At 34.1% G+C, this 27,223-nt stretch overlaps 2 protein-coding genes across 2 annotated transcripts in view; both read right to left on the reverse strand.

Annotated features, from left to right (window-relative positions):
• Positions 1 to 4,747: 4,747 nt before the first annotated feature.
• The window catches only part of LOC136971012 (gastric triacylglycerol lipase-like), a 39,346-nt gene continuing 16,870 nt past the window's right edge, over positions 4,748 to 27,223 (reverse strand). Inside the window, exon 9 of the mRNA XM_067265495.1 lies at positions 4,748 to 4,991. Coding sequence (XP_067121596.1) covers positions 4,755 to 4,991 — 237 coding nt within the window. The 3' untranslated portion in view covers positions 4,748 to 4,754. The remainder of the gene's footprint in view (positions 4,992 to 27,223) is intronic.
• The window catches only part of LOC136971011 (uncharacterized), a 32,363-nt gene continuing 10,145 nt past the window's right edge, over positions 5,006 to 27,223 (reverse strand). Inside the window, exons 10-17 of the mRNA XM_067265494.1 lie at positions 18,086 to 19,369; positions 6,289 to 6,490; positions 5,940 to 6,054; positions 5,713 to 5,872; positions 5,567 to 5,659; positions 5,355 to 5,501; positions 5,223 to 5,294; positions 5,006 to 5,152 (exon numbers count right to left, since the gene is read on the reverse strand). Coding sequence (XP_067121595.1) covers positions 5,006 to 5,152; positions 5,223 to 5,294; positions 5,355 to 5,501; positions 5,567 to 5,659; positions 5,713 to 5,872; positions 5,940 to 6,054; positions 6,289 to 6,490; positions 18,086 to 19,369 — 2,220 coding nt within the window. The remainder of the gene's footprint in view (positions 5,153 to 5,222; positions 5,295 to 5,354; positions 5,502 to 5,566; positions 5,660 to 5,712; positions 5,873 to 5,939; positions 6,055 to 6,288; positions 6,491 to 18,085; positions 19,370 to 27,223) is intronic.

Genomic DNA, 27,223 nt, shown 5'->3' on the forward strand with positions numbered 1-27,223 from the left:
TTGTCAACACCGACATTCCATTGCCACGTGCGAGAGATACGGAAGACTTTATGCACAAAATATTTGGCACGGCCTTAGCCTTCTATCTCCCTGCATAGCTTACGTAAGGCTGCATCATTTGATATTTTCTTATTTTAAATAAGTAAGGAGAGAGAGATTTCTTCTGGCATCTCGAGTACCTTTGTCCCACTCCCATATTTATCGTCGTAATTTTTCCAAGTAAAATTCCTACTTTTTACTTTGCATTAAAATATTGGAGATTTATAAATGTCCACAGTCTCTGTCTGTCTGCCTATCATTTTATCTCGAGAACAGAGTTAGATAAGTGAAACTCGAGACCAGATATGGAAACCTTTGGGGTAACAAGCCCTTATTAAGTATACATGAACTTCCGATACAAACCAGAAGTCACGCTATTTTAATTCAAAAACTTTCTCCCGAAAGGAGTTAGATAGATGACCGGCACGACTCCGTTGCCAACGGGAAGGCACGAAGTACAGGGGCAAGTCACTACTACTGTAATTTAAGGTGGGAAGCATATACACTAAACTCTCGGATTTCGAACTTCTGGCTTTTCGAACAATTCGGTTTACGAAGAAAATTTTTAACGTCATTTGTCCTGTTTGCCGTACGATAACTCAGTTGCCGAAGAAGCTATTAAAAATGCAATATAATATTATTTATAAAATATAATAGAGTACAGTAAAGCATTTTTAGGCATTTTTATGCATGAAACACAGCTAAAGATAGAAAAAGGGCATTGCTTTGGAGGTCGGGAACGGATTCATCCATTTTATATCGTTTCTTATGGGAAAATTTGTTTGGGTTTGAGAGCAAATCGGATTTCGAATAACTTTTAGGAACGAATTAAGTTCGAAAACCGAAGTTTGACTGTATTTTAACCCGTCATCACGAAATTAAAAATATTATTAAAAATTGCAGCCCTTCATTGTGACCATGTCACTATAAATAATTTATAGTTACAAATATTTTACTTATTCCAGTTTGATTTTTGAACTTAACCTTTAATATCCGATTAATGTTCGTATTGTTTTCGAGTCGTAATGTAAATTTATTTTCAATGGTTAAGAAGTATTTCCAGCAAGAAATTTTAGACTTTAATTTCAATACAACAACAATTTTGGTTTATTTGAATTTTCGTTAATCCAGATAAACGGCGTTCGACTATAATTACAAAAGAAAACTATTCCAAGTCGTTCTGTTATTAATTAATAAATTGGAAAAAAAATACATTTATATAGCTTAACTTCAATAGATTTAAGATTTAAAAACAACCACTACAGGTATATTTGTTTAAACAATTTATCGTATTAAAATATTTTGTTTACACAGAGTTTTATGTTTGTGTTTATAAAGACACTTGGTTGTGTTCTCAATAAACTTTGTTTTGAAAATTCCGTTACGTCAGACGATATTATTCTATTTCATTTCGGATTTTCGTCATTTATATATATATATATATGGTGTCTGTGCATCGCTGAGCTGAGCGTTAAGAGGCGTATGTAGAACTCAGTTTAAGAAAACACGAAGAACTTCTTATAACATATAAGGACGTACACTTTAATATAATACAGAGGACGTTACAACACAAAGAACACTAACAAATCGTCTTGAGGCGGACATGTCGTAGCTTCTTCCTTTCCTACTCTTACCGTCGTCGTCTTTTTGCCTCGGGGGAGAAGAATGCGCTTAAGCTTCGTCTTTTCCCGCGTGCGCCAGAATGGGTGCGCACGACATTCGGCTTGACCATGTCGCTAGCGCGGGGGACGGGCACCACATATATATATATATATATATATATTTAGTTATATTAAAACTTCTTGATATTTTTCTACAAAATTGATTTTTGTCTTTATTTAAAAATTAGACTTGGTCTCGTGGTTCTAATGTTCTCGGAACTTGTTTAGTTATCTTCAATTATATATTTTCGCTGTTTTTATAATTTCTAACCTTTGCTAATAAATTATTATTTGAAAAAGTTACGTTAGTTAATACGTGAAAAAATTAATTACCGGGTATTAATTAAATTGTACTCTTTTCGTACAATCTTAAATTCTTAATTACGTAAAATTAAGAATTTGAGATTGAGAGCCAAGAAAAACGCTTATAATTTGAATTGAATAAGTTCTATATTATTTTCGGCAGTTCAATTCTCTTATCCTTCGATTTTATAATCAATGAGGTAAATAGGCTGGGGTACAGATCGTCGCCATCTTTATCTAGGCTGTTAGGGCCCGTTACCATTCTAACGAGTATTCTTTACAGTGTTTAATTGGGGGAACAATCTACCGGAACCTTTTTACGTGTGAAAATCTGTTACCTCAATTCGATTGATTTTGCAGTTGTTTTCTGCGTCTTTAAATATTATATATTCATTTTCTGTTCCTAGAAGGATTGCGCATTCGAATTTAAGGACGAGTTAGCTATAATTTACCGTGATTCGAAAGGTTAAATATTGTGAAATAAAATCACAGAAAAATAAAGATATGAAAGAATTTTTACGAAAAACATAACAAACGTAAAGCAATTATTAGACAATTTCAAAAAATAGAACTTTTGTTTCTCGATTAGATAAGAAATTCGAATTTAGCGAAGCAGATTTGAACCACTCAGAAATATTTAAATTTGACAATATCGACAGAAATTTACTCGTTACGCAATTGGTTAACGAAATAAAATCGATTTAAATAAATAAAAATGGGTACGGATACAATAGACAAATAACAAACGCAGTCGTGTTTTTTTTTTAAATATTTTGTTTATCACATCCTGTTATTGGTGTCGAACGGTTAAACTTTTGTCTACGTTTTGACATTTAGGTATTCCGGTTCGTTCGTACGTCGAATAACAAAATTTCCCCGGCAAATTTCGGTCGGCGCTAATCCAATCCCCGCTTAATCCGAATCATGTGTTTTAGAATTTTAAATCGAGTCAATTGTAAATTTCGCACAGTTTTCAATCGTGTTCAATTGCAAAAAGTCATTGAATAGAGAAGAAAAACCAGAAGCTATTCCAATTGTTAACAGATTCATGAATGGTCTAAAATGGCCCTTCGTGACCGAACACAAAGACTGAGAAGAAAGCCATTCGAAAAACTGACTGATAATTTCGTGGCTGATAAATATTCCAGCAAAAAGGATAGAAGTCATAACGTGTTTTTAATGACTAATTTGCTAAGTTCAATAGGGCTAGGGCTAACAGATAATTTTAAATTGCAGTGTTCGTGCAGACCTGTCTATGTTCTTATATTTTATCGAAATCGAAAGACAAATCGTGGTTGTATTTATATTATAATTAATAAAAGACGAAATTTACTTTCAGTTTATTAAATTGGGGCTCAATAAGGTTTGCCATCCCTGCTATAATATAATTTCGTAAAATGTAACGGGCATTGCTTATTTTTCTAAATGTATATTATGTCATTATCTGCCATTTAAAGACGAATACTTACAGTTATTATCCTTCTGTCGTTTCAAACGTATGTTATTTTATTGGACTGCAATTTTTAAATTGCAGACCCATAAATGCCCATTAGTGTCTATCTGTGTGCCTGTTTTTCGTTAATTTCGCAAACGAAGACAGAGTGATGAAAGTCGAGACCAGATAAGGAAAGCTTAGGGACAGGAGGCCCCGAGTAACTATATTTGAACACTTGGACCAGAAGTCACGTGATATCAATTCACAATTTTTCTCCAGAACGAACTTACTTGTTAAATAGATGACTGACACGACACCACTGTTATGGGAAAAAGTAAGATGTACAGGGGCAGGACACTATTAAAATCGAGAGAATTTATTTTAAATTAAATAAATTTAGAAATATGATTAAAAATTGCAGCCCGGCATTGTGTTAGTTTCACCATATTGATGATGAAACAAATAGGATAAACCTATATTTTACCATTACTCAGTTGATTAAGAATTAAACTAAAATTAAAATTCGGTTTAGAAAATCTAAAAGGTTACTTTACTACTTAACTTTTGAAACGTCAATAGCCTATTATACTTTCATTTTGAAATTGTAAAAAGTGAATAATATGTCACAGCATTGTTTGTCAATCATGTAATCTGTTTTCAAAATTTCGTTGTTGTCGAACAGAAATAATAAAGGCCGGAAACGTGCGCAAAATAGAGTTAGACCGCTGTTTATCTAGAAACATTTTAATCCGGATAAAATTACGAAATGAAAATGGAAAACTTCCGCCATTGCTAGACGGATATTTGAGCAATGACGCGTGGCATTGAGTGTAGAGTGCGCTATTTCAGGACGGATTACCGACAGTTTAAGTAAATAAAACATTGTTATAAGCGTAGAACTAATTAATAGAATTGGTCAAATTCTTCTAGAAATGTTTCCAAGAACATGTACTTTAGCAAAAAGCAAAATATGGTAGTTTGTAATGTTTCCAGCAATCCACTGCGCTTTAGTAGCACGGGATGATAGTTAATGAGTCAGAAGTGTATTGTTAAATTTTTATTATTATGTGATTTCTGTTCATATGAAAGTTTATAAAAAAAAAAATCTGGAAACAAGAATACCAGAAAATTGGTGATGTTTCTCTGTTATCGTCAAATATTAATTTCGTTTTATTTCCGTTTAAAATTAATAAAAATACATAAAACTCACTCATCGCTTACTTTTTTAACTAACAGTTTGATACACAAAATCTCTTTTGATCGATTTCTCCGAAATAACATCGAAAATTACGTTATTGCATACAAATTGTAAACCTTTAAACGTTTTTCATTACTCTAATTAACTCGTCGTAAACATATTTCTTTGCTTCGATTGCCATTATGAAGTCTAGATGACCCCATTCTTCTAATTCCACTTTATAGTCTGCTGCCAAATTTTGGATCTTCTCTCGAAGTATACCCACGTCTTTAGGATCGGCCAAATTGTCGTTTGAACTCCAGAAAAGCGCAATGGGAGTGCGAATATTTTCTACTTTATACTCGGGAGGTGTAGGCTAATACATAATTATTAAATTAATACAGGAAGATGAATATAAGAACGATTACGGACATAAGGATAGCTATGGATAAAGGATTTGTCACCTACCTGATTGTAGGCTATTAAGTTTTTCTGTTTTCCGTAATCGAATTTTGGAAACGATTTGGAATTAATTCTCTAGGAGAGATAGAAAATTATTATTCTTATTGTATTTGAACTAGAAAATTTTCTTAAAGAAGCGGCTTACCTGTCCAAGATGAATCATATTCTTCGTAGACGCACCTGCAGGAAAGTGCGAAAAGTAGACGTCCAAACGAGTCTAAGACACTTTATATTAGCCGACATTAAACTAAAATTTTCTCAACAATCAGATTCTTACCTTATTTACTAGAGACGAATCTCCATTTATTACATAATAGGGACTGGAGCATAACTTATTTCCTAATCCACAGCCACCGAGTGCAAATAAATTTGTAATGTAATCATTTGCCAAAAATCCTTTCTTTCCTACAATCTTAGTTAAAAGCTAAAAAGAATAAAAAGTTAAAATTGTTGATGGAGAAGACACCGAATAGTGTAGGACATACTCACATCTGCCGGACTAGTTAAAGGGGCAAATACCCGTAAAGGATTTGTCATGTAGCCGACTGTGGCCACCGGTGCTAGCGATAATACTATTTTGATCTAAGAGGTTAAACATGTTAATTTCGAACAATACATTAATTTACTCAGATAACATTTTCACCTGCCTTGTTATAGCCGGGTGTCTCGGAGAGAAAAGCGTAGGCGTTAGTGGTGCCCTGTGAATGTCCCACGTAATATAGTTGATTCTGTTTAGTGACGTTCAAAATAAAGTCTACAGTGTCGGGTAGGTCGTACTTGGCAAATTCGTCGATACTAAAGAGCAAACATTAATTATTTAATATATCTACAAACGATTTAAAGTCTTCCACTTTTGACTTACGTGAAATTCCAAAATCGTTCTTCTTCGGGTGAATATTCGATATGTTTTTTGGAATAAGTATTGCCTCTCTGATTCCCCAACCAGACGTCGTAACCCTCGTCGGCCAGAATAAAACCTAAACATATTTTTAAAACTTAATATTTAAAGCCGAAGAACCGTTATAAATATCAGAAATATTCATAAAGACCCGAAGATTATAAACGTCTTCGTCAATCCAGACTGCTTTTAATCCATCGAAGTTTAGCGTCAAATATTTACTTCGATGGATTAAAAGCAGTCTGAATATTCGATAAAACAGAAATGAATTGATAGAAAATATCACGGGAAATTCCCGAAAACGAAGTCTTACCCAGGCTCTGGTGGGGAAAATTCATCACCCAGTCGGCGGAAGATCCGAAAAGTCCGTGTTGCAGGTACACCACCGGACGATCCGTGGCGTTTTGTTTACCCGATAGGCCACGTGGTATCCTTTGGATTCCCAAGACGTAACCGTCTCTGGTCTGGACGGAATATTCTTCCACCGGATAGCCCTTGCTGCCGATCATTTGACTCTAGGATAAAAGACGATTTGACTGACAGAAATATAATAACTTATCGTGGGAATAAAAAATCAAATTTAAATTTACCACATTTCTGTTTACGTCGGGATCCTTATCTCGAAACGCGGGTAAGATATTAAATAAGTCGAAACAACTTGTCAAACCCCAGCACAAAAATATCAATAAAAGACGGGCAACCGAACGATGCATTTCTCTAACAATTCTACCAAATACTGTACTAAGGAATAACGATTCTAACGCCATTTATACTGTCTGTATCCGATATACACTATATAACTCTACCGTCTTACGTAATGTGTCTCGACTTCATCGCCGTTTAACCAATGTCTGTGGATACGTTAATGTCTACATGTATTGGTGTAGTTTATTCACTTTTAATTGTTTTTAATTGATTCGGATCGGAAGATCGGTGACTTTATACGTGTACGTCATTGCCGGTTTTTCTTTTTCGAAATTTATGTAAATAGAGTAAACTATCGGAGGGTTAAGAGCGGCTTGCGATTTATTACTTGTTTTCATTGCAAATTTTTGTCTGCCTTCTTAAAAACAAATTTTTCATTGTTTCTCTATCGCGTCACTACGTATTGTAAATGTAATATTTGACGTAAGCGTCAAATATTACATTTACGTCATGGCTTGCAAAGCGACTGTCCGATAACGCATATATTAAAAACATCTGTAGCCCAAATTTATCTTTGTATACTAGTATATTTATCAATTAACAGGACTGGAAAATTATGGATGCAAATATTTAGTCTTAGAGATCAGAAATAATATTTTTTATTTAGTTCACCTGTTAGAGTTTCTGATTCTATTTAGTTTCTGATCTGTAAGACTAAATATCTGCATCCATAATTTTCCAGTATAAAAAGTCCTGTTAATTATTAAATGTACTATTATACAAAGATAAATTTAAGCTATGATAAAGGACACAAAGGCATAATAATTGAAACATCTGTAGCCCATTTGGTAGAAAAGCAACAGGTCACCCTGGATTTTCTGTACCCTTTCGACTTGTCCCGATTTTAAGTTTGCTCCCATCGCTTCATACGATGTCGAAAGCTCATTTTCTGTTTATAAAAGCGTGTCTGACGTCGTTTAGCGAGTGTTAATAGAACAATCGAACGTATCCAACACCTCATTATTACGTACCGTGAAAGTCGTATGATTGTTGTGTTATCTGTTTTTCCACTTTATTGTCAGAAGCAGGATTTTAATACTTTTTCCTTCAGTGACTCTGTCTAAACACTCGAACCCTAGAGATAAATTTTCATTGGTTAATCGAGTTACGATTCGTTATATTTCGAAGTTTCCGAGACTAACGTTTGGGTAACCCCAGAGAAACATCCGCCAAGTTAGAAACAATACCTGTAAGGTCTATCTCGATAGGTAACAAAACCGCTTTTATTCTTACACGTAAAATACGTATAAGAATAAAAGGCATTTTTACGCGCACTTGACGTGCGCGTAAAAATGCCTTTTATTCTTATCTGGCACGTGCGCGTAACTTTTATACTTTCTTTACAAAAGGAACTTTCTCTAGTACAGTACATGTGCTACACAGTGGCTATACGATTGATAAATTTGTAGTTTTTCATTTTTTTCGTATCAAACGGATCCAAGCATACGAAACGGCGATTACAATTTTACCAATTAACAGTGCAGATGAGTGGGGTCACCTTGTGACCCCAGCTCATCTGCTTTTTTTTATATTATTTTTCTTTATATTATAAATAAATATTATTTTTAGAGTTTGAGTTTTTTTTTTTTTTACTTTTATTCCCTACGGTTTGTGAACAGAGTATATTTGACAAAAATTCGATAATTGTAGTGGTTCCTATAAAAGAAATATTTGATGCTGCGCGATGGATTGTTGCTCTCGTGAGAATATTATATTATTTTGATTTGAGGAATTGTAATCCTAACTATAGTAGTAACTATAAGGTGTATTTAGTGTATTTATTAAGTGTATTTAAAAGTGTATTTATTAAGTAAGAAGCCGGAGATTATTCATTATTATAATTAAACCAAAGCAGGTGTTGATACACCTGACTAGGGATTACAATTGCTGGATCCCTCATCCAGCAATCCAGCTGGATCCAGCGCATTCTTCTGCCTGCTGGATCCAGCACCAGGTGCTGGATCCAGCGCTGCGGATCCGCAAATACTCAATTAACTTTCTAAATAATGGCGCAAAAGTCTACGTTGTCGGTGTTGCCGCTTTGCTAACTACTAGACTGCTACTAATTACTTACTCATTACTTCACTAACACCAATAATTAAATTACTAAAATAAATAAACTATACCTTTATCAATCCAGCAAAATTTAATAAAATAATAACGTATTCAATCGCTTTTAGCGATCTTCCTCAGTTACAAAAAAATACATTAACCACAGTACATAAAATGTGTTCGGAATAAATATAAAAAGAATTGTGCTTAATTACATCCCATTTTAAAACAAGATACATAGATGTACTGCTAGGTCTAATAATTTTCGCATTGTATACCGACGTAATCCTACTGTTTTCAAACTTTTAAGAAACGATAAAAAGAAAGAGGATCGGAATTCGACAACAGGTACTTTACACGACCAACGTTTCAATTCCAAGCTTGTTTATGTGGGTGCAACGATGCGTAGTTTAAAACAAAGGCTCAAGGAGCACAAATATTCAATCAATAAGAACCTTGCGCTGGCATCATACGCAAGACAGAAGGATGTTAACGTCCAATGGGATTAAGCGGCAATTATAAAAACGACGACGAATAGGCAAACGGTCAAACATCTTGAGAGACTGGAAATCTGCAAGACGTACATGGCAACTTGTTGTATAAACCATAGAGATGCAAACTCATTGTCTACCGCGTAGAGATCCTTTTACATTAATTAATGTTATTAACGGACAATGCTGGTTTCGTTGTCATATCTGTTTTTTTTTTTTTCCTTTTCGCTATTTATTTTGTTTATTTATCTATATTTTGTCTGCTTGGGCATTTTCCGTTAATTTTTATATTTATTCCGAACACATTTTATGTTCTACTTTTTTGTAACTGAGGAAGATTGTTAAAAACGATTGAAAACGTTATTATTTTATTAAATTTTGCTGGATTGATAAAGATGTAGTTTATTTAACTTATTCTACTTCTAGTACATAGTTTTTATATACTTATAAATAACTACACACTAATATGTAGAGCCTATATAAGAAAACTGGTAAGACTGATAGCCACTTAGCCACTGATTATCCGTTCTTACATTATTATAATATAATATATTAATATAAATTAATTAGTAGAATTACCTTTGCTATTATTTAATTTAAAGATTACATTATAATTATAATCTAACAAAACATTTAAAGTTAATTATCTCTATCTCAAGAGTTAAACCGAACCAAAGTTAAGTTTACTACCTAAATGTGTAAGAAGTTTTACTGATTTATAGTGACCAGTCTAAATAATAAAAGTTTCTTAAGTATTTTTAAAAAATGTTTTATTTCTTTAGAAAAAACCATAAATTTCCGGATAGATAGATAGATAGGCAGATAACACTTTATTGCACCAAAAATACATCCGCTGGAATTATTTTGATCCAGCAAAAATCCAGCTGGATTGAAAACACTGCTGGATTGCAATCCCTACACCTGACAAATGTATTAGAACATATAGCTGTCGGTGTAGGTCAAGATGGCCGATGGCTGTGCTTTTTAATTTGATCGGTCTAGTCGCTTATAATTCATATGTGCTTTATTGCCAGGCAAACGAAACTTGGGCCAAGAAATACCCAAAACGTAAATCAGGTCGAAAAGTTTTTTTGAAGAGTCTACGCAAGTTATTATACCAGATCAACATGAAATACAGATATGAACATTCCCAAGGTTTACGTAGCAGTTCAGTATCAGCACTAAAAGTATTTGATTTTGAATGCAATCAAGTGGGAGCAATTTCAAGAGAGACAGCTCAAACGGAACCAAAAGGAAGAGCAACAAGGAATGCTACTAAAAGTATTCCTATAAAAGGAGATGCTTTCTATGTCCAAGATCAGAAGATAAAAATATATGAAATCTAGTACAAAGTGCGCGAAATATATTTGCCCTAGACATACATCGAAAGAGGTACACTGTATTGTTAGAACATGTACTGAGTGCAATTAATTTAATTTTATAATAATTATTTTCAAGAATAAAAATTGTTTTGAGTTCTAAAAGTTGAGTATTTTAAAAATCCAAAGTTTTAGAAACAAACATATTAATAAAAAAATATATCAGCATGGGGTCAACACCTAACTCCCCTCATCCACAACGCATACATTTTTTAGAGTTGGGGTTACTTACTGACCCCTCTCATCTGGGTTTTCATGGTACACTTTTAGCATCCGGATGCGACTGTAAACGACACTTACACGTCGACTATTCGAAACGCCGTAGACGTGGCGATACGTCACACGAGGTAGAGGTATGGCACGCGTAAGAAATCGGCGCAGATATAAACAACAATGCCGATACTTCTCCCGCACTAGTCACACAATCGTACAAATATGTATCGTTCCTACGTTTGCCTCTTATGTCTATGCTTAGGTTTAGCAAACTGTTTGGATTTACTAAATATCCTAACAATATTGAACGACGACGAGCCCGACGCCAACAGAAATATAGTAAACTTACAAGTGTTATTGGTATTGTTAAAATTACATTTTCACTTGTATTTAACACGCTGTTTTCTTAGACCGAAATCATCAGGAGTAAGGGCTATCCTGTGGAAGAGTATTCCGTTCAAACGAAGGACGGTTATGTTTTGTCCGTGCAAAGAATACCCTACGGTTTGTCGGGCAAACAAAACACCACCAATCGCCCCGTAGCCTATTTACAACACGGTCTTCTGGAATCCGCCACCGACTGGGTCTTAAATTTCCCTAATCAGAGTTTGGGTAAGTTTTCGTTTTTGGAATAGTTTGGTTAATTTTCCCCATTCGACTTATAAAATTAAATGTTTACCCACACACAATTGAAATTATTATTTGTATCGTCCATACGCGTAATTTGCATCGATAACGGTCTTACTGTATTACTGTTACGTTTCGAATTCCCTCGGACCGGTATCTTTTCGAATAATTCTGGCTGATGATGTATATTTTTATGGTTACGAAAATCGTTTTTGTAACGCTCTTTTGGATTCGTTGCTAAATATTTAAATATAATTAGGTTATATCCTGGCCGACAACGGTTACGACGTGTGGTTGGGGAACCAGAGAGGTAACACTTACTCTAAAAAGCACGTTGAATATTCGACTAAAGAAGAAAGATTTTGGAATTTCACGTAAGTCGAACATCGGAGAGTGTAAAGTGTTTACGTATAAAGAGATTTTTTTCCCTTTTTAGCATTGACGAATTCGCCAAATACGACGTACCCGATACCATAGAGTTTATTCTAAATAAAACTAATCAGAGTCAGGTATATTATATCGGACAGTCGCAAGGCAACACTGTAGTTTACGCTCTTCTCTCCGACAGACCCGACTATGACAAAGTAGGTAATGATTTTACATGCCTGGATCCTTCTATCCGTATTAAAGATTTAATATTTCAGATCAAAGCGGTGCTATCTCTGGGGCCGGTAGCCACGGTCGGTCACATCACTAGTCCTCTCCGTTTACTCGCCCCCTTAACCAGCCCCATAGACGTAAGAAATGGTAAATATTTCGCTTCCTTTCGATTAAAAAATGTAATTTTCGTTTTCTTTTTAGCTTTTATACAAGAAATTAGGATACAGAGAATTTTTGCCGAACAGTTTTGTCATGAAATTATTTGCTCAAGTCGGATGTGGCTTCGAAAATTTCAATCTTTTATGTTCCAATGTGTATTTTCTAATGAATGGATATAATCCGTCTCAACTAAACAGGGTAAGGAAAAGATACTGGGAAAATATTACGATTCTATCGACTTATACAAATGCATTTTAGAGTCGCATAGACGTCTACATGTCTCATTACCCCGCCGGTTCTTCTACCAAGAATATCGTTCATTTCGGACAGGTAGGACACGCTGTCGAATGTTCGAATAGAGTTAAAATTTTGGTAATTGCAATCATTTTGATTTTATCGCAGATGATGAATTCGAAAAAGCTTCAAAAATTCGATTACGGGCCGGAGAAAAACATAATAGCCTACAATCAGGTAGGTGACAAATTCTTTATCCATAGCTACCCTTATGACCGTAATCTTTCTTATATTCATCTTCGTGTGTTAATTTAATAATTCTGTATTAGCCTACACCTCCCGAGTATGAAATAAAAAATATTCGCACTCCCGTTGCGCTTTTCTGGAGTTCAAACGACAATTTGGCCGATCCTGAAGACGTGGGTATACTTCGAGAGAAGATTCAAAATTTGGCAGCAGACTATAAAGTGGATTCTGAAAAATGGGGTCATCTAGACTTTATAATGGCAACTGAAGCAAAAAAATATGTTTACGACGAGCTGATTAGAGTAATGAAGACTATTTAAAATTCTAATTTTCTACGTAATAATGTATATTTTGTACGTTAACGTAAAAGCAATAAAATTGTAATTTGAATTTTAAGTAGACTTATACGAATGCTTTACGACTTTGTTTTATTACTAAATAAATACGTATTCTATATTTATACGGAAAATATTTTAAGAATTGCATATAATCAAAGGTTATAACGGCAAATATTAATCCCAATAATTACAATATTTTAATTTGTATTTAAAACGGAATTTTCTTTTTAGATAAGTAATCCGGTATTCAATTTGCCCAGTAGTATAAAAATTACGAGAATTTTTATTTAATTTTACTGTTAAAATATTTCTCGCCGTCGTTAAAATATTAAGCGCAGTTCGCTAATTTACCATATTTTTTATATTGCAAATAATTAACGGTTACTTAAAGGTGCATTAAACAGACAAACTGTCTTTTTTGTCATTGTAAACATGTTTCTAACAAAACAGATTTATCAAATTAATGATTTTTAATAGGGTTTAAGTAAAAATTAAATAATGAAAATAAAAGTAATTGCCTTCTAGTAAGTTCATTTTGCAACGTTTAGCTGAAATGCTATTAAATAATCACGTCTCCGAAAGTCGATAGACGTTTTTAGAACCTTAAAATCTTTTAATTTTTCTAATTCGGACGGAAAATTTTATTTGAAATATGCAATTTATAACGTAATTCTAACGTTCCTATCTATCCGCTTTCTTTATGCCTATTTAACAATAACAATAATAATTTTATTGGGAATTTAGTAAAATTTCCAAAAATATTGGCAGGTTAAGTTATGTTTTACAATGCATAAAAACATTTTCTATTTTTAATTTCATTTTTTATCTATTTAAACGATATCACATTGTAATCTGCCTTTATAAAAACGCGTTAAGGACAGATAAAGTTGGGAAGTAGATAAGTGAAGTCACATACTGACCTTCTATGCGCGTAATTGATCATCCCAAACCATTGGAAACGTCGCTAAATAATAAATAAAATTCGTGTTAATGATCCACGGAACCGGCCTTACTTTTAACACTTCTCATCATTAGAGCACCCTTAATTAACATTACATGTATCTTTACATTCGTTCATCAAATTGACTTTCGTTAATTTTTACATTTGCTTTTCAAAGTAAAACACCACACGTGGCTAACTCCAAACTTAATCTATAACAAATATTAATGTCAGATTAAATTTGTGAAAATTAACATTTGGTGATTATTCGTAGATACGTAGAGCGAGAATGTAATTTCTTGTGTTAAAAATACAGTAATTGGAAGTAAAATTTTGACGATTCTGTGCAATTCCTGTAAACAGGGGTATTCTTTTATGATAAAGTTATATTATTACGCTTAATACAAATATTAGTATTCTTATAAAAATGTGAGAATAATACACTGGAAAAACTGTATTTTACCGGATACCAGCAATTTTTAGAATTCGATATACGGGTGTAGGCAAAATACGAACGCGTTTTGGTTCGTCTGGAGTTTGTAGTTTCCCTAATACTCGTAGCACGAGTATTAGGGAAACTACGGACTTATATTTCTGTTATATTTTACTTTTGGGAAACACAAAGAAAAATTCCCAAAAGTAAAATATAACAGAAAACGGAGAAAAAAAATGAATTTCGAATTTAGGTACTTTTCTCCATATTTTAATCGAGCATCCCAAACACCAGTAAGGGTTTCGATCGTAAGAATCCAAACAGCCCAGCGAACAAGAAAGAAAGAGCTTTTAAGTATTAAAAAGACACTTGAAATAATAAAACTGTGCGAGTTTACAGTGTTCTACTATTAACTGCATTTTTTCATAATCCTTGTTACGTTTAATTACGCCAAATTCCATAACACGGGAATTCGTCATAGTAGAAACGATTGCATTAAAATCAGAGTCGTGTCAAATTCTTCGTTATTTTGTTTCTGTTATTTTTCGAAAGATTCATTCTTATATGTATCGTACAGCATTCGCGATTTACGTGTATCTAACAATTATAAATATATTATTAAAAACATGGCCGCGTAATAACGCCGGCCATGTTTTTTATAATTTTTACTCAAAATGTAATATTTTTACTGTGGCAAAAAACCAGAGGACGCTTTACCTACTTTGCATCTTTGCACGGAGGCAGTAGCCTCTAAAGAAAGGTCGTCTCCGGAGGATTGTGAAGCCTTGAGGACTGCGGATGGTACGAACGGCGAAAAAAAAAGGACAAAGTTTACTTTGTAAAGTCCGTATTATATTTTTATATTATTAAATGTAATAACGCCGGCCATGTTTTTTATAATTTTTACTCAAAATGTAATATTTTTACTGTGGCAAAAAACCAGAGGACGCTTTACCTACTTTGCATCTTTGCACGGAGGCAGTAGCCTCTAAAGAAAGGTCGTCTCCGGAGGATTGTGAAGCCTTGAGGACTGCGGATGGTACGAACGGCGGAAAAAAAAGGACAAAGTTTACTTTGTAAAGTCCGTATTATATTTTTATATTATTAAATGTAATAACGCCGGCCATGTTTTTTATAATTTTTACTCAAAATGTAATATTTTTACTGTGGCAAAAAACCAGAGGACGCTTTACCTACTTTGCATCTTTGCACGGAGGCAGTAGCCTCTAAAGAAAGGTCGTCTCCGGAGGATTGTGAAGCCTTGAGGACTGCGGATGGTACGAACGGCGGAAAAAAAAGGACAAAACCTACTGTGTAAAGTCCGTATTATTTTTATATTATTAAATTATAAATAATACAAGTAAAATGAAAAATACTGTTATAAATATCAAATCTAATTTCATTTATTACGTAATTATTTGCGTAATAAGTAAAAACAAGGACGTCTACGTAGGCCGTCGAATGGAACCGTGGAATTTCCTCCTAGACTCGAACTTAGGTGTCCGTAAGGATTCCTACCTCTATAAATTAACGTTATTATTACTAAGAGAAACTAAAATCTTTAAGACCATTTTTAACTAATAAACAAATCTTTCTCCTATTTCGATTGATTAAAAAAAATGTCTAAAGGGATGGTTAAGTGTCAAAAGGGACCATTTCAATTCCGACCCCTTACAAGTTCTCAACGTTCTTGCATCTAGGTATCAAAAATAATATATGTAGTTGTTAACAATTATACGAGTTTTAGTATGTTTACTTAGATATTTCTCAGCAAGTACTATTCATTTTGCAACGATGCAAAAGTGTTGGTTTAAAAATTAATCTAAATGAATATTTGATTATAAAGATAAACGAATTCCTCGCAAATTAACGATTGTTTTATCTCATCGTTTATCTCTCAAGTTTTTAAAAGTAAGTATAAAAATGAATTCAAGGTTAATTTAAGGCTGTAAGTATAACTATTGTCGTTTCATTTGTTAATTGAATGTTTTCTTCTGCTGCCATCTGTTGTCTACGTCGCTTAACATTATCGACTCACTTTTATCAAGTTTCTATTATTCTTCCCCCTTTTGATTTTCCTTTTCGTTACAAAAAAATTAGTTACAGTTTTTTTCTTCTTCTAGAGATCCCTCGATCCTTAACCTGTTATTAATATAGGAAAAGGGGATCACCTGGGAACTACCTGCGCCTGTGATTCGTAGAATGTGTCTTGTTTTTCGAAGCTACTGACTTTCGGAGGCCCCAAGCGCGCGCTTCAGCCTCTTGTGCCATGATCAGCCACTGCAAATTTAAAAGTTTTTATTTTTATTTTTAAGAGCTGTGAAGAAGTCCCTTGGCATTCGGATGACGTGCATCCGGAATCCGGAAACTTCATAAAACAACCGTATGAGACAACCGTATATTGATGGGATCTTGCTCCCACCCAATTTCCGGCTACGCAACTGTCTACAGCTGAAATTTCTTTTTTCAGCCCACTTGCTGGCACCATCTTACTTTCTGTGTTTTATTATTAATTCGAGGAAAAAAAGCATTACGTCATTCTTTGACGTATTTTATGTTTTGGACCTTTTGCGGTTTTTCGTTTCCTGTCTAGGGTTATAAATTATATTAAATAATTGCCATTACATTGAGCAAAGTGTAGAAAGTCTAGATAAATATCCCCAAGTTAAGGTAAGTAAACCCATCTTTATTAGCAGCTTTTCACAAAATTGCAGGAATTTCGAAAAATTGCAAATTGTTCGGCGAATAATTTTAGCATGCAATATGTTGGGAAAATATTCAAGATTTGAGCTTCACAGCAAAAAGAAAATTAAAATGGTGGGAAACAAGAAGGTGCTCGACTTGCTGCATAGTCGAGGAAATACACCTTATGATGAAATTCTCGCCTCTTCAGTCTATAAAAAATAAAATTGTTTTGTAATTTACAGTTAATTTTTTTTAAAACAAAGACATAAAATACAGTATTAAACTAAATCACTTACAAAACGTACAATCTGTGACAGAGCCTACACCAATATTTTGGACTCTTCAAAATTTTTATGTATATATACGAAAAACATATAGCAATATATAAAGCAGATACTAGCTCAGCCAATAATTAGTCTAATTCACAAAATAACACCTTTTACTTATAGCTGAGATAATTTTTATTGAGAAAAACTAACGTTTTCGGCTTATTCAATAAGCCATCCTCAGGTTTTAACTTTCGAACAAAAAGGAACACTATCGTTCCATTAAAAGAATACAATTGTTTGAAAAAATTCAAAACATTAGTAACTGACAAAAAGCAAGAACATGGCAATATAAATAAATAAATATACAAAATTAAATAAAAAAAAAAAAAAGGAAGAACATGGTAATATAAATACACAATTAAATCGTTATATTGGGGATAAGAAGTAAAAGATAAAAAATAAAAAATGAAAATAAAAATGATTCCACTGGTGATACTTTTAAAAAGAAGAATGGCAGAAAATCGAGGAATGATGCCAACAAGCTAAGACAAGCCTACGAGTTCGTGATACGAGTTTTCTTAACTACGAATTTCCAAGCTGTTGGTAGGCTGTCAGCGTTTCTCGCATTTATGCATGCCTCTTCCAACTTGCTTTTATAGATTTCAATTTTTTTTGCGGTACTTGCTAACGTTGGAGAGCTCAATGGTTTTACAATATCAGCTTCCTCCCATTTAATTACCGAGCCTTGGGTCTGCGCATATTGCGAAAGTACTGTTGCGTTGGATCCTTTCCTGACGTCATACTTGTGCTCTTTAAGTCTTTTCCCTAAACTTCTTGTTGTGACTCCTATGTAATCTTTTACGATACCTAGCTCAGCGTTCTCGTACGGGATTTTGTATACTCCTGCTCTATCTTCCTTCCTAAAGCGATCTTTATCATTCCTTAAGATTGTGTATAGGTTCGGAGCTCTTTTTAGAAGCATTCTGGTCCCCTTGCGGTTTGCAATTTCTTTCATAATGCCTTTTAAATTCTTGTTGTAAGTAAACTTTGTGATTTTACTGGGAACGTATTTTGAACCTCTTGTTGTGCCCATCTCATACTTTTTAACTAATCCTGCTATTGTGCCTTTCTTATACCCTAGGGATTCGGCCACTTGCGTCATTCTGTCGATTTCCTTATTTCTATTAATAACGTTGTCACAATAGGCATAGGCCCTTCTGATAAGAGCTCGGAATGCTGCCAGCTTGTAATGGTACGGGTCGTTAGAATGCGATGGAATATAAAGTGGGCTGTGTGTTGGTTTTACGTACACGTTGGTGGAAAAATACCCTTCTTTGAACACAATATTAATGTCTAGAAAATGGATAGCAAGGGAACTCTTTTGTTCCATTTTCAATTTTAGGCCATCATTGTTGTTGTTTACTCTTTCTACGAATTTGCCTATCATACTATTATTCCTCCATACAATAAGAACATCGTCCACGTATCTCTTGAAATATAATACATCCTTTTTAAAATCATACAGGACTTTCTTCTCCATTTTTCTAATGACCAACTCGCACAATATTCCTGAGACCGGACTTCCCATTGGTACTCCCCGTTTTTGCCCGTACGCTTGACCGTTGAAACTAAAGCAGGATTCATAACATATTAGATTGACCATTTCTGATATCTCTTCGTTGTAACGTGCTAATTCCGGGTTCACATCGAATAAGAACTCTAAAAGGGCTTTCTTGCAGGACTCGTTTTTTACGGAAGGATACATGTTTTCATAGTCAAAAACTGATGCCACTTCCTCTTCCATTAATGATAAGTTTTGTATTTCCTCAACCACATTCGCAGGATCTTGTGCTACTAGTGCGCTGTTATCAAGCTGAGAGGATATATATTTGTGTAATCGCTTTTCTAAGATGAAAGTCGGTTCCTTGCGTTTTTCTACTATTGGTCTTACTTCCTTCCCTTCTTTGTGAGTCTTGGCGAAAGCAAACAATCTTGGCATCCCTGGTCTTGCGTTATTGCATTTCTTGAGAAAGGGTAAAATAGTGTTAAGTTTTGTTCCCGCTAGCCTTTTGATTTTGTTCCCGCTAGCCTTTAATATTGTGTTCAAAGAAGGGCATTTTTCCTCCAACGTGTACGTAAAACCAACACACAGCCCACTTTATATTCCATCGCATTCTAACGACCCGTACCATTACAAGCTGGCAGCATTCCGAGCTCTTATCAGAAGGGCCTATGCCTATTGTGACAACGTTATTAATAGAAATAAGGAAATCGACAGAATGACGCAAGTGGCCGAATCCCTAGGGTATAAGAAAGGCACAATAGCAGGATTAGTTAAAAAGTATGAGATGGGCACAACAAGAGGTTCAAAATACGTTCCCAGTAAAATCACAAAGTTTACTTACAACAAGAATTTAAAAGGCATTATGAAAGAAATTGCAAACCGCAAGGGGACCAGAATGCTTCTAAAAAGAGCTCCGAACCTATACACAATCTTAAGGAATGATAAAGATCGCTTTAGGAAGGAAGATAGAGCAGGAGTATACAAAATCCCGTACGAGAACGCTGAGCTAGGTATCGTAAAAGATTACATAGGAGTCACAACAAGAAGTTTAGGGAAAAGACTTAAAGAGCACAAGTATGACGTCAGGAAAGGATCCAAAGCAACAGTACTTTCGCAATATGCGCAGACCCAAGGCTCGGTAATTAAATGGGAGGAAGCTGATATTGTAAAACCATTGAGCTCTCCAACGTTAGCAAGTACCGCAGAAAAAATTGAAATCTATAAAAGCAAGTTGGAAGAGGCATGCATAAATGCGAGGGACGCTGACAGCCTACCAACAGCTTGGAAATTCGTAGTTAAGAAAACTCGTATCACGAACTCGTAGGCTTGTCTTAGCTTGTTGGCATCATTCCTCGATTTTCTGCCATTCTTCTTTTTAAAAGTATCACCAGTGGAATCATTTTTATTTTCATATTTTATTTTTTATCTTTTACTTCTTATCCCCAATATAACGATTTAATTGTGCATTTATATTACCATGTTCTTCCTTTTTTTTTTTAATTTATTTATTTTTGTATATTTATTTATTTATATTGCCATGTTCTTCCTTTTTGTCAGTTACTAATGTTTTGAATTTTTTCAAACAATTGTATTCTTTTAATGGAACGATAGTGTTCCTTTTTGTTCGAAAGTTAAAACCTGAGGATGGCTTATTGAATAAGCCGAAAACGTTAGTTTTTCTCAATAGAAATTATCTCAGCTATAAGTAAAAGGTGTTATTTTGTGCATATAGCGATTAATTTACGTATGTTTTTTTTCTAACTATCTTTGTAAGAATATAAATCTTATTCCTTAATCAATCCTGGTGTGAAGTAGTTTTGAGCAGAAGAGATGAGAAAATCTAGTAATAAATTGTAAGAATGCGACTTTTAAAACTAGAAAAAACACCTGGCCAGCTAACTCAATTGACGTAATCATTAAACAAAGTGTTATCCGACTGTCAATATTAACGCTGTGCGCCGATTGCAGAGACAACGTTTAAAGGCCGACGGCGGTTTACAGATCGGGTAGACCGCGGGTCAGAAAAATTTCATTGCAGAGACAGAGTTTCACGCTTGCCACAATGTAGACAGCGATTAGAAACAAGTTATTTGACCTACTTTCTAGACTCCCTCGATAGCAGGTTTAGAGAGCATTTTACTTGAGTATAAGACGCCATATTCATTTGTTGGTCGTATTATAATGGATATTCTGAATTTAATACATCTTGCGAATGGGAAGAATCAAGAACATTATTCATCTCGGCAATTACGAAGAGAGAGGGTAATGCGAGATCGGAATAATCCTATGGAAATCTATTCCGAAGACGAATTTCGAATTCGGTATAGATTTTCTAAATCTGGATTCGTTCGCATTTTAAATCGTATTGGCGACGAAATTAAACATCTAGATGGAAGAGGGTTGCCGTTAACTACCGAGCAACAATTATTGACGGCATTACGATTTTATGCCACCGGAAGCTACCAGAGGGTAGCCGGTGATCTTATCGGAGTTCACGTCTCTACTGTATGCAGGTATCTATCAAACTATTATTAAATAAATTTAAAAAATTTTTTGTATAGTGTTAGAGACGTTTATAAGAATGAGGTCTTATTTAACGTTTGTATAAGTTATATATTGCATTTTTTATTAATTATCGTTATATCCTTATCAGAACCATCCAAAACGTTTCAAAGGCATTGGTTCATTTGAAGAATGCCGAAATTGTATTTCCGACAGAATCGGAACTTCCATCTGTTAAACATGATTTTTCGGTATTGTCTAAGGATAACTTTCCTGGTATAATTGGGGCAATTGATTGCACCCATATACCTATCCAGTGTCCTGACAGCAGTAGAGCACAAGTTTTTTATAATAGAAAATCCTATTATTCTATTAACTGCCAGGTGAGAATTATTTACATATATCATCATCTTTACTTAATTATGAGGTTAAGAAAATAACATATTTAAGTAAAATTTCAATAAAATACAATTTTATTGTTCTCCACAAATATTTTTGTAACTAATTTATTGTAGCTTAAATGACTATTAAGTATGCAATGGCCTATATATTTTTCTAACATTTTAAATTGTTATGCCTTGTTATGAACAGTTATTCTTGATATTTCTTTGACATGAAAATCAAAAATATCAAATAATATCTTTGATATCTCAACCTGATAACTTTAATGAAAATATATAATTGATGCATGTTTAAATGTATATTTTAGGTCATCTGTGATGGAAAAATGAAAATTAGGAATATTGTTGCTCAGTGGCCAGGTTCAACACATGACAGCAGAATTTTTTCAAACAGCAGTATTAAAGAAAAACTTCACCAAGGATATTGTAATGGATATCTTGTTGGTGACAGTGGCTATCCTTGTTTGCCGTACTTAATGACCCCATTTCTACATCCGCAGAATCACGGCGAAAGACGGTACAACAAAGCTCATTCACGAGCAAGAAATATCGTGGAGAGATTATTTGGGGTGTGGAAAAGACGATTTCCCTGCATAGGAAGTTGTCTAAGAACGAAATTAGACAACACACTCAATATAATAATAGCCACTGCAATTTTACATAATTGGGCCATTGATTTTAAAGAGGAGGAGTTTCTGATTGAGCATTCAAATGAACAGAGAGAGGAAGAAAGTTCAACAGTGAATGAGCAATTAAGTTCAGGGTCTGCTCTTCGAAGATCTATTGTACTGCAACATTTCACTTAAATGAAACAGTACTGTAGAAATTTCACAAAAGGTCCTTTTCAGGACCATACAATTTTGATAAAGAGTGAGCCTATCACAGACAAAATAATTCTCTTTTTATTCATTTTAAATAAAAATATTTCTTAACATAACCTATGTAACAAATTAAATAAACATTCATACAATTGTTTTATTCATCCATATTTCCTCAAAAAGATTTAAATTATGATTTCTATGTTTAATGTTTGTTCTACCATATATTTGGTTATTTTACACTAAAATTAAATACATAAAATGTCAACATAAATCTGATAATGTGGTTAAAAACAGTTTTAAAGTCATTATAGAATTTATTCATAGAAAGCTGAGCTAAAAATATAAATTAATGTCTTCATTTTATTTACAAATTTCAAAATTTTGTTTAAAACTTACATTTTGGACTTAGCACATTACTTAGATATTTTATTACTGATTTTTAATCTGTTCTTCTACATTCTGTTATAAAAGTATAAGGAACACCATAAATTTTGTGATGTGATTTTTCAAAATTTATTTAAATTTGTTTTATAAAAAACAGTTTTATATGTTTTAAAACATAATTTTGTCAGCAATTACTAAATCAGTTTTACCTCTCCATCCATTCCACTCACTTCCAAAACCACTCCAAATCATTACATACCCAGCCTCTTGTTGCTGGCTTATTTTAACGTTGCTTTCTCTTCTTAAATTATGCCAATATGAAAACCCATCAGGGCCATCTAAATTAAACTTCTTCTCGTCACTAAACATTATTTCTAACCATTCTTCAGTTCATCCCATCTTGTCATTAGCCCAGTTTAAATGCATTGATTTGTGTTTGGCAGTTAAAAGGTGGTTTCAACTTTATTTTTAAATAAATTACATTGTCATTGTTTTTTAAAGTTCTCCAAACAGTCACATGAGATAAATCTATTGGTAATTCAGCAGCAGCTTGCCTTGTTGACTTGCTTTTATTAATTATAAGCTTAAAAACTTCTCTCTCATTTCTTGATGTTAAACATTTAGGCTGTCCTGACTTTCTTTTTTGCCCATAATTTTTACCTTGTTGGAAAACATTTTGAATAGCATTCGTACATCTATTTACAGCAACAGAAATTTGTCTCAGAGACTTGCCTGAACCACTCAAATAATAAATTTTATGTATTTCTTGCTCCTTAAGTACAGTTCCATCAGGTCCTCCACCTGTTATATGTGCAGCACGTCGGTTATTATCTGCCTCTTTTTTGGCATCTATTTTTAATCGCTTCCAGTAACCTATAACATAGATCAGGGGTGGCCAACTTTTGTGCACATAAGATCTACTTTTTATCGTAAAAATGTGTCGCGATCGACTTGTTGTCATAGGCATAGTCTAAGTGGGGAGGGGGAAGTGCGAAATACATACTATGTTTATACACTGTTTCAGTACGAAGTGCACTCACTGCTTATGAGTCGAGTCATAACTGTATGCATACAGTTGCGTTCGGTTACAAATATAATACATTAAGTGAAGACATCGCTAGCGATCGACCAAAATTGGCTTGGCGATCGACCGGTCGATCGCGATCGACTTGTTGGCCACCCCTGACATAGATCATAAGATATACTTTTCTAGTATTTTCTATTTTCTTTTTATTAAAATTTTGAATTATTATTCTACTTTGATATTATTAATGTTAAAAATATTGGTAAAAAATATTAACTAACATCTTATAATCTGAAATGAATATTTTACATTCATACTTGCCTTTCAATTGTGCTATTGTACGAGCTGCTCTACAGGGAAATGACGAAGAGAATTCGTTTTGAATCTTCTCCCATGCGGTTTTTTTTGACGCTAGAGTACGGTTATCATACTTCTTCTCTTCAATTACGGGATAATTTTTAATAATTTCCGCCAGGACGTTCTTTTCTTCTTCCGAAAAGTTCCTACACGTTTTCGACACAGTCGCCATGTTTCTGACGTCACACTGTGGTGTTCGTAACAAGAGGTACACGATCCCGCGAGCGAAATGGTACAAAATAAAACTTAATACAAAGTAGTTTTATTCTCTCTGAACAGGTTCTTTACATAGGATCCCAACTTTACAACTTCCAGAATTTAATATATATATATAGGCATTAAATATTTGTCCTCAAAAACAGTTATCTTGCACACACGCGACAATCTGACGAGGACCGTATTCACTTACACTAACTTATACTAACTTATACTAACTAAAACTAAAAGAAATTGGAAGAATAGAAGAAATAAGGAAAGATAAGAAAAGTAGTAGAAATACCCGGGTTTCTTTGCGATGTGTCTTTTGGTGGGGAACAACTTCGGATCTCTCTCTTTTGTTACGCTTGTAGCCCTTTTCCTTATAGATCTTTCGTCTATAATCTTTTTCTTTCAGACTGAGTCGTCTTTCCTCGATGATCTCTCTCTGCACTTTATCCTCTTAGATCACCCTTCTCCCTTTCTGGAGCACTCCTTTTCAGCTCCTACCTCTTCGGGATTCCAACCCAGACTTCCTTCAAAGTTCTCTTATAGGAATTCCTTCCTATCGATTCCTTGGCTCCTCGTAGCCTCCAATCGTCGGACACTCGATCTGGAGCGCTACCTTCTCTCGTCAAGAGCTCGACCCAGACTGGCACTCTTTCTGTCTGTTTTGCTTCAGGGCCTCACTCCCTCTTTTGTTCTTACTATTGAGGGAAAGATAATCCTCCCCCAAGGGCAAAGAGTTAGACAAAGAGAGTTCTAGGAAGAGTTAGACAAAAGAAAGTTCTAGAAAGAGTTAGACAAAGAAAGTTCTAGAAAGAGTTAGACAAAGGAACAAAGAAAATCTAAGACTAATTCAATATAAAATATACAAAATATACAATATCATGGCCGACGGCCACAACACGAATAATCTGATTGGCTGAATTACTTCTAAAACAAGGGAGTAATGGCGAAGAAAGTAACAGCCAATGTTTTGCCGAGATTCGTTTAGACGACGTTCAGAAATAGACGGTCGTCGTCTTTGCAATGCATTTTTAACCGCGGTTCAGCCAGCCAACGTCTATAGGCCGTTCTGTTGTTAAACGTCGTTTAACGTAATCTCTGTCTCTGCAATCGGCTGTGTAAGTTTATCGAAATTCTGCATGAACACGAATGAGAAATGTTTCCTTGATATTTCCGACAGACTTAATCGAGGTTACCATTCAGTAGATAATATAGATGGAGAGATGCCATTGTAATCACTTTTCGTTTTCGTTATAGACACAACTGCTCTGGATAGAACGACTTTCCGATTGTTCAACGAGCAAAGTTTGCGAGGCATTAGCCTTGTGCATTTTAAAACAGTTTTGTGTATTTTTATTTGTTTCAGTTTTATTTATTTATTTGTGTGTGTTTTAATATAAAATCGTCAGATTCGGTTTTATATCGTGTGTTTTTAAAAAGATGCGGCGGAAACTTCAGGTTTTACGAAGGAAAACGCATGGCGAAAGGCGTCTCTTTTACGAAGAAGAGGTGCGAGAATTGGGAATGAGTAAACTTCTCAGATAAACATTAATTATGTTAGCAACCTGCTCTGTTCGTAGCTGCAAAAGTAGTTGTTATGAAGACAGCGAGAACGATAAGAAATTTCTGTAAATCCAACAAAAAATTGTTTGAGTCCCGGAACAGACAAATTCTTAGGAATGAAAAGGAACTGTAATCGAAGTTTTAACATTAGCGTTTCGAGGAAAGGTTCGTAGTAAGAACTTTTAGGCATGGTATAAAATGACAGTTATTTGAGATACCCGTGGAACCAGAGAAATGGAGCTTGGTTTACAATCCGTATTCAAGAATAATTTTCCACTTTTCCAAATATTTGACAAAAAAGATTCCGGAAGAAAGAAATCCAACATCAAAAAAGGAGATGTTTACTTCAGAACAGAACGAGACAAAAAGAAACGAAACAACTTTTTTGCTAATTCACATTGCATTGAGTACCATAATAAAAGTTTGGATAATTTAATGTAAATGTTGCTAATATGCTGGATATTGAAGTATAGTTTACGGTAAATTTATTCATCTAATTTCCATTGTTTTAATTTAAAAAATCACTTTTAACTTTTGCTTTCTTTTGATTCCGCTTCCATTTCTATCGATTAAAGGTATGACTTTTCTCTTTACAGACGATTTTCCTTCTTTTTATTTCTATACCATCGACATAGTTTCCACCAATGGAGTTTTGGCCTGGTAGAGTGGGGTGATAAACTTTTAATATATTTGTAATTATGTAAGGTGTTTTTATTATTATATGCATTCTGCCTAAGTCATATTGAATATTAAAATGTTCTCGAAAGTAATTTAAAATTAAATTATTAAATACTACTAATATAATAAATGCTGATACTACATCTTACTTCAGAACGTTATACAGCGGCACATCTGTAATGAAACCGTTCCGAACTCTAACAATTCGCCATTCGAACATATTTTCGAGGGAAAAAGTTGCGCGGTTCTCGACCGTTTCCTTTGGTACTCAAGAACAATCTCGAACCGTACAGTTCATAGCGGGTCGAGATTGTTTTTGAGTACCAATAGGTAAACATTATTATTTTTTAAAAGTCCGCAACGATATCTATTGTTGTAA

Source organism: Centruroides vittatus, unplaced genomic scaffold, assembly GCF_030686945.1.
Source record: "Centruroides vittatus isolate TY-2023 unplaced genomic scaffold, ASM3068694v2 contig_2258, whole genome shotgun sequence".
Classification (NCBI taxonomy): domain Eukaryota; kingdom Metazoa; phylum Arthropoda; class Arachnida; order Scorpiones; family Buthidae; genus Centruroides; species Centruroides vittatus.